Source organism: Trachypithecus francoisi, unplaced genomic scaffold (genome assembly GCF_009764315.1).
Source record: "Trachypithecus francoisi isolate TF-2019V2 unplaced genomic scaffold, Tfra_2.0 Lachesis_group5, whole genome shotgun sequence".
In the NCBI taxonomy this organism is placed as follows: Eukaryota; Metazoa; Chordata; class Mammalia; order Primates; family Cercopithecidae; genus Trachypithecus; species Trachypithecus francoisi.
Window position 1 is genome coordinate 61,092,564 of NW_022681470.1, and position 12,257 is coordinate 61,104,820.

A 12,257-nucleotide genomic window follows, 5' to 3' on the forward strand; every position below is an offset into this window, starting at 1 on the left:
TTTTCCTTTTCTTTTTTTTTTTTTTTGTTTTGAGACAGAATCTCGCTCTGTCGCTCAGGCTGGAGTGCAGTGGTGTGATCTCGGCTCACTGCAACCTCCACCTCCCAGGTTCAAGCAATTCTCCTGCATCCTGAGTAGCTGGGACTACAGGTGCGCCCCAACACGACTGGCTAATTTTCGTATTTTTTTAGTAGAGACAGGGTTTCATTGTATTGGTCAGGCTGGTCTTGAACTCCAACCTCAGTTGCATCCGCCTCGGCCTCCCAAAGTGCAGGGATTAGGCGTGAGCCACCGTGACCAGCCCATTTTGTTTAAGAAACAAGGTCTCCTTATGTTGCCTAGGCTGGTCTCAAACTCCTGAGCTCAAGAGATTCCCCCTGCCTCAGCCTTCCAAAGTGCTGGGATTACGGATGTGAGTCACCACACCTGGCCTTTTTATTTTTCTTCGAGACAGGGTCTTCTTTGCTGTGTCACCTGGGTTGCAGTGCAGTGGTGTGATCATGGCTTACCACAGCCTTGACCTCCCAGGCTCAAGTGATCCTCCCACCTCAGCCTTCTGAGTAGCTGGGATTATAGGGTGCTCGCCTAACTGATTTATTTTATTTTTTATAGAGACAGGGGTCTCTCTATGTTGCTCAGACTGGTCTTGAACTCCTAGCTTCAAGGTATCCTTCCTCTTTGGCCTTCCAAATTGCTGGGATTACAGGTATAAAGCACCACACTTGGAAATATGGGAAGATTTGTTGTTTTTTTTTTAACCACACAGAAAAAATTGTATCTGTTTTCTGCAGAAAGTCTGTTTCCTCTGTATTTGTGTGTTTGGTCTGCTCTTCCAACTTGAAGTTTTATTCAAACTCCTGTGACTCTTTGACTTCATTCATGGTTAAGATGGAAGCAGGTGGAGGGGCCTAGAAACTCAGGGTGCATAGACAGAACTAATGGGCAGGTGCACCCCACTCTAGATGGAGGCTCCAAGCTGGCTTTTTTCTAGAGCACCCTCCAATGTCAGCATCTGAAGGTCTTTTCTTTGGGGTCTTTGGTCTCCCGCCTTGGGAATATATACCTTGCTGCCTGCATTCCTGGCACAGAGAGAGGGAGGGGGCTTACCCAGAGAGACTGTCACACAGTCTGGCTTTTCAACCACTCTCTCTTTTTTTTTTGAGACAGAGTCTTACTCTGTTACCCAGCCTAGACTGCAGTGGTACAATCTTGGTTCACTGCAGCCTCCGCCTCCTGGGTTTAAGCAATTCTTATGCCTCAGCTTCCTGAGTAACTGGGATTACAGGAGCACACCACCATACCCAGTTAATTTTTGTATTTTTAGTAGAGACTGCGTATCACCATGTTGGCCAGGCTGGTATCAAACTCCTGACCTCAAGCGATCCACTCACCTTGGCCTCCCAAAGTGTTGGGATCACAGGCATGAGCCACCGCGCCTAACCTTCAGCCACTCTTTTTCCTCATCCTGATTGTGCTTGCTGTCCCCATGACTGGAGCGTCTCCACTGCAGTCCTTGAGAGAGGAAGCGTCTGGCCTCTTCCTGGTGGAGTAGCCTGGTTGTGTTGGCTGTGGTAAGGGACTCGGGAAATCTAACTCCTCCATGTGCAGATTTTTAACCAGTCTCCCTGTTTTCAATCCAGGTGTCATCCCTACCAAACACTTCCACATGCTGAGGCTTGGCCTTGGGCAGAAATCAGTCATGTCCCCTCGGTAACCCCCTTTGCTGGCTTCAGGTTGTAGCTTCCTTTGCTCTCTGCAAAGCCCTCCATACAATTTCCATCTTCAAAATCTTGTTGACATTTCTCATCTGCTCTGGTTTCCTCTCCCTTCTCTTTGCCCTTGAGGGTTTATACCATTCTTCTTCCTTTGCTGTCTTTTAAGGGGCTTAGGGAGTGAGCAAACACAGATGTGTCAAAGTGGTACTCAAAAACATTTTATGAAGATAATATGCTGCAGGGTTAATTGTAAAGATTATTAGGCAGATATTAGAGGAATCATAAGAAAGCAAAACCTGAGAAGGTGATGAAAGTGGGGAGCTGTTTGCTGTGCCTTGGCTTCCCCAGTAACCAAAAGCAAGCCCTGTCCCCAGGCTCCCCACTCTGCACCAAGCAAGAAACCATGATGGGTTCTGATGTCTTTTAAAATGGAAGATGGAAAAATGGAAGAAGGCACAGAAGGTGAGGAAGGGCACACTCTTTGGAATTGACATCCCTCCCCTCCCTGTGACCAATTCTAGACCTGGGAAGCTGCTGGCAGAGAGAGAAGGCAGGCAGGGGCAAAAGTAGATGCCTGACCCCTGGCATGAGATCTGAGAAGAGGAGACCTGCCCTGGGGATTGGTGACTTGTCTGTATTGTCACTAGTGTTGTAGAGAGGTGCTGCAGATGGGTTGGATAGAGTGACATTGCCTGCCAGACTGCTTCCCAAGACAAATCATTCAGGAAAAGAGTTGGGTCTGCTACCTGGCAGTGTTTTCTTAAGTGGGGTGGGGTCTACAGAAGAAGGAAAGGCTGCACTGTGTAGGAAGCTTATGGTGTTTGCAATGAGAATGTGGGAGTCTGACTCTTGGCTCTATGACTTTACAACTACTTGAGCACAGCACTTAACCTCTTCAAGCCTCAGTTTTCTCTTGTATACAATGGGGATAGTACTCCCACCTCGTGCAGTTGTGAGGATGAAATGAGGTAGGCCTGTGCTTGGCATGCTGCAGGTACTCAAAAATGACTTGTGAATGTGATAAGAACGATACTAGAGGCAGAAATCTCCCTGCATCCCTCTCACCCCTGCCCCCTAATTCCTAGCCCACATCTATTGTAAATGACTTACAAAAGGGGTGGAGCCTGGGAAGTGATCCTCCCACTTCCACTCACAAGGGATGCCCGGGCCCTGCTGATTTCTCCCCTTTGGGCACTGTCCAGAGACCCCAGGAAGAAGTAGGTTCGAGTGCTCCTAGGCAGCCCTACCTCCAAGTGTTTGGGCTCTGGTGCCCCACTCTCTGAGCCCACCCAGAAAGGCCGGAGGGAGGGAAGGGAATCCCTGGGGCTCTTCACAGCCTCCAATCTTCCCCTCTCCTTCCCTTCCATCTGGAGAGCAGGCTCATGGGAGGACATGAAATCAGAAATCCCTTTTGTTCCACAGGGACTCACCATCTTTTCCCAAGACACAAGGCCAAGAACTGCAAAGCCCAGAGTCTCCAAGGTAGCAATTCAGGCTACTAGAAGCATGGGACGGGCATTCAACTGCCTTCCAGCTGTCTGCTGAAACGGGGCCTCTGGTCAGCTAGGCAAGAGATCTTGGGGGATCCTTGGGTTGCAGCGGTGCTGATGAGGACTGGAAGATGGTTAGAGGAACCCACACCATACACAAGGTCACACAGGTGTGTGCATATGAACATGCATGCAATTTCTCATATTGAATCCCCTCATACATGCCCTCTTACACACAGGCCAGCTTCTCATGCCAAAGAACATATCTCACTCGCCTGCATTTGAAGCGGCACAGGCACCCCTCCCATCTGCCCAAGCTTAAGCTTGTGAAGAAGGGTAAATGGGGTCACAGGAAGTTTTGTAAAAATTAGGCTGGCTAAGAGCAGCCTTATTTCTGGGAAACCGTCAGCTTCTTCCTACCCGTCATCAGATAAAAGATTGTTTCCAGGGGCTAGGAGAACAACATGCTTAATAGAATAGGTGCTGGGTTGATGATTCCTCTTCTAGAGGTCCAGAGACACACCCCGGAGTGTTTGGGTATAAAAAGCCCTTCTAAATATCAACATCATGCTGTCATGATGTGTGATGATGTGAGCTCACAGCAGTGTCGATAATTTGAGAGATCCTGGAGAGCTGTTTCAAGGATAGAGATGGGGGAGCAGGTTGTCATGTTCCCATGACAGCCTATCTCATTGCCATAGCAACACAACTCTGCCTCCATCCTGTGGAGTCCGGGTTTCCGTAATGGGTGGAACACGGTGGCACTTCACTGTATGGGGATGGGTCCTGTGATCTCTCTGGGAAAGAACGTTTTCATCCTAGACTGTGCAGGATAGGGGTACCCCGAGGCTGTTAAGTAGTGCTGTGTTTTCTTGTCGGCAGGAGGGTGGATTTCCTGGGGTTTTCCCACTGACGAGCTCTACTTCTTCCTACCACAATTTCTACTCCCCAGCTATTGCACCCCCAAGTAAGTCCCCATGAGGCAGGCTACCCTTTCTTGATCTGCACCTGGCTGACTCAGATGGAAACCCTGCCATGGCAGAGAGGCATGACATGTCAATGAGGAAGACAGGCTCTGGCATCAGGAGACCTACTAGGCTTGGAGCTCATTGCTGATGTGCCTGGAGTGAGTGGTTTCTCCTTCTTGACTTCAGGGTTCTACCTGTAAAGATTGGGCTAATGCCTGCCCATCACCCTGGGTAGTTATGAGGATGAAGAAAAGCAATATGTGTAAAGACCCAAACCTGGCTCCCTGGAGGGGAGGGGGAAGAGTGAGTAGCTGGTCCACTGTGGATGCCCCTCGCATCCAAGACCCCAGCAGAGGTCTGACTGTGGGGCTTGGATGATATTTAAGCTTTAATGGACAGGGTAGTGATTGGCATCATCTTCCAGATCAAGCTGCCTAACTTCCATGGGAAAGGGAAAGGTACTTAATCAGTCCATCTCCCCCATGCCACCCTTATTCCCCAGTACTACTCAAAGTGTGGCAGTGAGCCATGCCCCTCTGCAAAATGTTACCCATCCTCAGGGAGATAAGTCTAGGCATTCTGAGGACATCTCCAGAAATTTTTATAGAAATTTGATATCACTGAAACATTCCAGCGGCATCCAATTTGGTCTTCTTTTGTTGTTTTTAAAATTTTCAGAGTTTCAGTGATCCATTTTAATTTTTTTTTTAAGTACCAATCTGCAATGGATTGGAGAACTAACTGCCTGTTCCTTCATTACATCTAGTATTGGAAGCACTGACCTTAATGACACCAGAGGCCTCTTGAAACCAGCTAACCATCCACTGAGGATGGAAGGGGAACAGCCTCATCAGAGCGCTTGCAAAAATGAGCCACAGATCACACGTCGGTGAGTTATGCAACATTTCTTTTATTGCCTCGGGTTGGAAGCTCCAGGGCCCCCTCCCTTTGCCCTGCGTCCTCCCCGCCCCGCGTGCTCTGACTCCTCTAGGGTCTGAAGTTCACTGCCCAGCACCTGCGCCCTCAGCCCCGCCCAGCGCCTCTGCCGTGGCTCTCGGGTACCGCCTCCCGCTTGCCGAAGCGCAGGCCAAAGGAATTCCAGTTGTAGTTCGGCAGGTCCTTCTCCCGCTGCACCAGCACCGCGCCCTGGGGTGCGGGGATCTGGCGGCTGCTGGGGGCGGACAGGCCGGGCCGCTGGGGGTTCCCGGAGCTCTCAGGGGACGAGGACAGCGAGGCCCCCCGACGGCTCAGCCTGGCAGTAGCAGCCAGCTTCCTCTCGGTGCATGGCGGGCTCTGCTCCCAGGGGGCCAAGAGGCCCAGGGATTCCAGCAGCTGGCCTAGGACAGAGAGCACAGAAAGATGAGGCCAGGGTCCGGAAAGAAGGCTTTGCACCACCTCCTCACATCCCATCCTATCCTTCTTTTCCTTCCTTGACCTTTTGACCTTTTGGAAGGCTAAATGCCATGCAGAACCAGCACGATCATCTTAGCTGGGATGATTAGGCCCTAGGTGCCTCCCTCTTCCAACATAGCTTTGATTTAGAATGTTTGCCAGAATTATCTTAAATAACTTTCATATTATGTTACTTCATTTTAGGAAACAAACAGGGTAGGGCATTGAAATAAAGAAAACCAAAGTATTTGCTGAACACCCAGCTCTGGGCCCCTTCCTGGCTGTGAGGAGCCTGGGCAGTGGGGCATGTTAATTCATCTCTGTATCTCTCATAGTGCTTGAAACAGTGGCTTTCTCACAGTAGGGCCTCAATAAATGCTTGTTAAATACATAAAAGCTAAAAACGTGTAGTAACAGAAATCAAGAAAGTGGAACTAAGTCATTGTGGCCCCACACACCTGTGTTCCAACAATGGTCTTTGATAAGAATTGTGACCCCCCCCCCCCACCTCCACAATAAGCTACATAAGGACTCAATGAGAGACAAAAATTATCTAGGTCACCTTAACTAGCTGTCTTCCTCCATCCTGGGTATAACTTCTCTCCTTCATTCTGAGGATTAACAAGGCTAATTTGGAAGGCACTTCACATGCAAGGCTCATTAAGTTCACTGTACTTTTTGGCTGTAAAATAGGGCAACTAGCTCTGAGTAGACAATAACCCCAGCCCACTGCAGCAAGAGATTAGTGGAAACGAGGTCTGGTGTGTGAATGGGTGTGAATGGATGTGCTAGGGTGGGAGTTGGCTTTGAGCCCCGCTCCTCCATGCCCTGGCACACTCTGGAAAAGAGGAGTGTGGACCTGGTCCAGAGTTAATGGCTGTCGCCTGCGAGGTCCCTCCGCCCTTGCTCAGGGCCTGGCTGAGATAGGAGGAGGATGGCTTCCTCCCCAGTTACACACACTAGACCAGCAGTGAATCACTGTTCAGGCTGCTGTTGGTGACCTCACCTAAAGCCTTTTGCCAAAAAGAGCCAACAACTCTATGTCCCTGGGCAGTGTGGGATTATTGTCTGGGGAAGCCTCCTTCAACCAGAAAAAGGCCTCATCCCAAGACAGGAGACACGCTTGGCAAACAACACCCGGGGCCGTGTCTTCTGTGCTCTGGGAGGTCTTATGGGCATATACGATGACATCAGATGTATAGAGGGCATGCCCCAAGTTTTATAGCTGGAGGAACTGAGGTCCAGAGAAGCTAAGTCATGGGTTCTAGTTTGCCCAGAAAGCTGACACTAGGAAGTGTGCCAAGCCACAGCTCCTGACTTGGGGACTAGTATTGTTCTAGCTTGTGCCACTCACCAGACACACTCCTGGGGAGCTCTGACACCTGCTGGGTTTCCACAGTGTTTGAGTGACTCTGGGGAAGTCTACCTCTGTGGGTCTCAAATTTTCCAGCTCATCAGTTCCCCAGTGACCTGGAGACAGTTCATTGTCCCCAAAAGTTAATAAGTATCAAATATCTGTCCCTTCGTTTAGGTTTTTTTTTTTCTTCAAATTCTTCACGAAGAATCTGAGGTCACTGATAAAGGAAGGTTGCCTATGAAGTTCCTTCTCAGCGTCGGCACAGAGGGGTTGCTGACGTAGAGCGGAGAACACAGTGTGAGGAAACCATGAAGGAGCTCAGGGGTTAACAAGCCCTGGAACCTCGGTGGGCGGGCTGAGGCCATCACAGAGGCATGGCATCCCTCACTTGCAGGGTTAACGGGAGCCCTCAATGAGTTGCGCATGTGCCAGGCTTAGATTTCCACCAAATGCAATGTTAAACTCACGCCAGTCGACTAGCTGGAAAATACGGGAAAGCTCATTTTGCAACAACTCACTTGCTCCCTCCCACTCCTTTCCCCGGAGGATACATACCTGTGGGTCTAGAATTCTCCACAGTGGCCACCTTTTCTAATGGCTCCCCAAAGTGGGTGGCACAGAGGAAAAGCAGTAGCTGCCAAGAAACCAGTGAGTTCATCTTGGCGAGAAGAGGCAGGTCCTAGAAATGCCTTGAGGCTGAGACAGAGAGAGGGAACAAAGATTAGGGCAGGCACGGGATCTGGGCTGGGTGCTGAGGGTAGAGCCCAGTGCAAAAGGGACAGTCCTCCAAGAGAGGGGAAAGTTCTTGCCTTGGGAGGCACCCGGTAGAGGGATGAGTCTAAACAAATATATCAGTGAAATGGGATTGAGACTCTTTGCACAGTGTAGTTAAAGCTGAATTCATGCTAGGTGAGGGTCATCAGGGAGGGCTTCCTGGAGGAGATGAGGCCAGTAAAGTAAGGAAAAAAGGAAAGACCCAATTTGGTGGAAGGGGCAAGACTACTCAGGTCAAAGAATGGCCAGGATTCTGAATCTCAGGGTTGCTTGAGAGGAATGTTGGAGAAAGGTGGGGTGAGATGCCATGTATAGGAGTGACTGGGGAGGGGTGAAGCAGGGCAAGGACTTCAGGGCACTGAGTGGGGGACTCTGAGGTTCCAACATTCTCTCTGGAGCCTGGCAGCAGGCACTTCTTCTTTCCATGGTGGGTTCTGCACAAATCCACAACTTTCTGTGTTCCACTCTCCCCATCCATATGCTGAATCTGACCTTGTTCTCTCCTGCTGTAAGAGAAACTTAATTCTTTTTCTTTTCTAAGGAAAAAGAAAGAGGCAATCATCTTGCTCTCTCTCATAGCCCTTCACAGCTTTGAAGATGGTCATTAAATTGTCTTATTGCCCTATCATTCAGGGAAAAGAAAAATCTTTCCTTGATTTATCAGGTCAATTATCTCCAAAGTCTATTCTTTGTGAACTCTGAGAGGCTATGAATTGAATTGGCCTCATCATTTTGGCTGCTGAGATGGGAGCCATGTGCCCTGATCCTCACACCATTTCCCATCACCCTGCCTTGCTCTGCCCCACCGACCCCCCACACATCCTGCCCCACCTCTTCCAGCTCCCAAGTCTAATTTCTTTTTGAAAAAGTCACCAGACACTTTAAGACTGTCCAACAAACATGATTAAAGACAAAAGGCTGGGGAGGCAGGAGCACTGCCAGCTGAGCAAATAGATTGTCCTGGCCCCACTCACAGCCTGGAGCCACTCTCCCTGGGGAAGGGGGACTGGGGGATGAGAACCATTTGTGCCCATCAGCTTCTAACGGTGGCTCAGGCCCATGCATCTCCCTGCTCTTGCACCCCCACCTCCACCCCCCCATTCCTCACCCAGCTCCCTGCAGGACTCAGGCATGTAGTAAAGAGTAAGAACCCTGAAATGGAATCAGGAGTACTTGAATCTTGCCCCAGCTCTGCTTTCATTCCCTGTGAAATGTGAGCAAGTCACCCCCATCTCCAGACATCATTGGTCCATCTATAAAATAAGAACCCTGGATCAGATTGGCCACCAGCCGCCTGCTCAGAAGTTTACTTATCCTTGCAGATTTTGATTCTGTGACAAGTTGAGACCCAGACCACAGCTTTCTGCATTTGCCTTAAGGCCCAGAGCTGGGGCATGGAGTAGAGGTAGCATTAATTCATTGGAGAGAACAGTGTAAAAGCATTTCAGACCGTGGATGCACAGGGTCTGGGTTTTGAAAATCACTCCTTGAGCACCGACTAGGTGCTGGTGCTGTCCTAGGTGGTAGGGGTGCACAGGTGTGCTAAGACGGAGTTGCTGCCCCCAGGATCTCAAGTCTAGTATGAGAAATTGACTCATCAGCAGACCATTTCAAAATAACACTGTAAATGACACACTGGATGCATGTGAATCCACAAGGGGATATGGGAGACCAGGGGAACCTGACCTAGGGGGTCGAGGCAGATTTTTGGCAGGGGGTGGCACCTGAGCTGTTTCTGAGCATGAATCACTGAAAGGTTTATAGAAAGTGTTCGAGGCACGGTGCTAAGGTGCTGGAGCAGGGGCAGGGGCTGGGTGCAAGGGGAACTTCAGGCCCTCTAGCTAGACAAGAGGGTGGAGCTTTGCATGGAGAGAAAGCGAGTGACAAGGTTGGGGAAGGGGCCCTGCAGGGGCTTCATCCTGGAGGGGTCTGAGCCAGACAGGAATGTGTGTAGATGTACATTTCAGATGGAGCATTCTGGTTCTCTGTGCAGAAGTAGGGTGGTGGGCGAGGAAGGAGGGCAGTGGGCTTGTGTCGTTGGAGGGTGGTGCTCTTTCTTCCTGCTCCCCTTTCCCCCCCGAGTGCCTCCTTCCCATTGTGGATGCACTTACCATGTGCGCCATGGGAGAACTCTGCCTGACCCCGGCACACGTACACACACACACACACCACACACATACAGCACACACACCACACATGCACACACACACCACACACACATACATGCATACACACATACACACACACACCACACACATATACATGCATACACCCATACTCACATCATACACGCACACCACACACACCACACATGCACACACACCACATACATATACATGCATACACCCATATACACACATCATACACACACTACACACACACCGCACACAGATACACGCATACACCCATACTCACATCATACACACACACCACACACGCGCACACACATCACACACATTTACATGCATACACCCATATACACACATCATACACACACATACACCACATACACCACACACATATACACACCTATAACCAGACACACACACACCACACACATCACACATGCACACACACCACACACATACACCCATACACACACATCATACACACACATATACACACATACATCCATACACACACATCATACACACCACACACGTGCATGCATACCACACAATATACACACATACACCCATACACACATCACACACATATACACACATACATCCATACATACACATCATACACACACACCCCACACATACCACACATGCACATACACAATACACAGATATACACCCATACACCCATACACACACATCATACACACACATATACCACACACCACACATGCACCCATACACACATCATACACATACACCACACATGCACACACACATCACACACATATACACATACACCCATACACACACATCATACACACACACACACACACACATACACACAGATTCCCTCAACTCTTCGTTCACTGCCCAGCCCATCGGGGCACTTGATATATGTGGTAGAAATGAATTATCTGGAAAGGGGCCATGAGTGGCCGACCTGCTGTAGACAATTTTTGTGATTCCCTCCACCCTGGGGGGTTTGTATCCAGTGAGTAACAGAGAAATTCCAGGCATGGTTGGAAAGCTTTTGGATGAGGTGGCCCCTAGTTCTTAGTGGGTAGGTAGGTAGGTGCCCTTGGTGAGGCTTGTGTTTGCCATCCGTAATTTAGGGGAGCTGCTCAGAGGAGCCCCATTGCTCTCGGGAGCCCTGAGGGGTTCCCCAGGTCCATCCGAGTGTCTGTGGTCTCTAATTCCAGCCACAGCAAGAGAGAGCTCTCGGGATCCCCAGAGTGCTAGCTTCACAAATAAAGTGCAACTCAGTATATTCACCCAGGCATCCCAGGATAATCTGGCCAGGCCGGTAAATAGGAAAGATCAGTGTCTCCCTCCCCTGCCTTTGCCAGCCAGGAAGCATCTGTCCGTCTTAGAATGGATTCCCTGCTCCCCTCTGGAGCATCCCCAGGTCAGGGCAGACCCCCTTCCCGAGGGTGGACGCCACAGTGTGCCTACCTTGCCTCAGTTCTGGCCTGGGCGGGAGTCTGGCAGAGCCTCTGAGGTGATGAGACCACCTGGCTGGGTGAACGTCCAGAGGGTGGGTGGCTGGGCTCCCAGGCTCACTCTCCCCAGCTCCCTGATCACATTCCTTTTATAAAGCCCAGGGTGACGTCTCTAAGTACAGGCCCACTCTGCTGCCCCTCCCTCCTCCTCAGACCCTCCTGGAGAGCACAGCACCTTGGCAGGCCTCTGCCTCAGGGCTCTGTGACTGGAGGCAGCCTCTCCACCCCCCCCCCCCCCCCCCCCCCGGCCCTCCGAGGCGGGACTTTCTCCTTCTCACAGGCTCTTTCTATCCTCCACACCCTCTTCCCACCCAGAGGACCCATCCTGCCCCCAAACAACATGGAAATGAGCTATTTGAGGAGGGCGGGGAGAGGTGTCAGTGTGAAATGCCTTGTTTCCTCTCTGACAAGAGCCACTGACACACCTAGTCTGAATTAGATGTAGAAAAGGACAGGAAGAGGGGAGGAGAAGGGCACAGGCTAACCTAGGGACTCCTTAAAGCCAGGTCAGCGTGGGTCTCCAGGCGGCTCCTAGACTAGGCCCTGTGACTGGCGCAGGGTGGAGGTGGTGGAGATTCTCTCCTTTTTTCTTCCTTCCTGCTTTCCTTCTTTCCTTGGTTACTGAGCACTTCCTCAGCACAGGGTTTTGAGGTGAATACGCTATGGCATGGTCAGAGACCTTAGGTAAGCAGCCGGCTATGAGCAAGGAGGATGAAATGGGAGCTCTAGAAGGTGGATGCACCTGGGAAGTGCCAGGGGTACAGCGAGAGGACTTCCAGGTGGCAGTACATCCAGCCAGCCTGCTTGGGGGCCCCACTTCCTTGTCTCATGGCACCCACCACCATATCATTTTGTGACTGCTCAGGTACAGGACTCTGAGGACAGGGACAGGCCCCCTTCCCCCTGTACCCTCAGCACCCACTCCATTGCTGGGCA

At 50.6% G+C, this 12,257-nt stretch overlaps 1 protein-coding gene across 1 annotated transcript; it reads right to left on the minus strand.

The window, feature by feature from the left end:
* Positions 1–5,062: 5,062 nt before the first annotated feature.
* On the minus strand, positions 5,063–11,381 carry KISS1 (KiSS-1 metastasis suppressor). The gene is made up of 3 exons (XM_033197525.1): positions 11,275–11,381; positions 7,478–7,618; positions 5,063–5,510 (listed from the first exon to the last, which is right to left on the minus strand). The coding sequence occupies exons 2-3, from the start codon at positions 7,578–7,580 to the stop codon at positions 5,197–5,199; spliced, it is 417 nt and encodes a 138-aa protein (XP_033053416.1). The 5' UTR covers positions 7,581–7,618; positions 11,275–11,381; the 3' UTR covers positions 5,063–5,196.
* Positions 11,382–12,257: the final 876 nt, after the last annotated feature.

Bases quoted from the DNA above. Each gene is read 5' to 3' on its own strand.
- KISS1 (XM_033197525.1), bottom strand. From the start codon at position 7,580: ATGAACTCACTGGTTTCTTGGCAGCTACTGCTTTTCCTCTGTGCCACC. The intron at 5,511-7,477 runs GTATGTATCCTC...TCTCTGTCCTAG, and splicing joins GGAGAATTCTAGACCCACAG to GCCAGCTGCTGGAATCCCTG.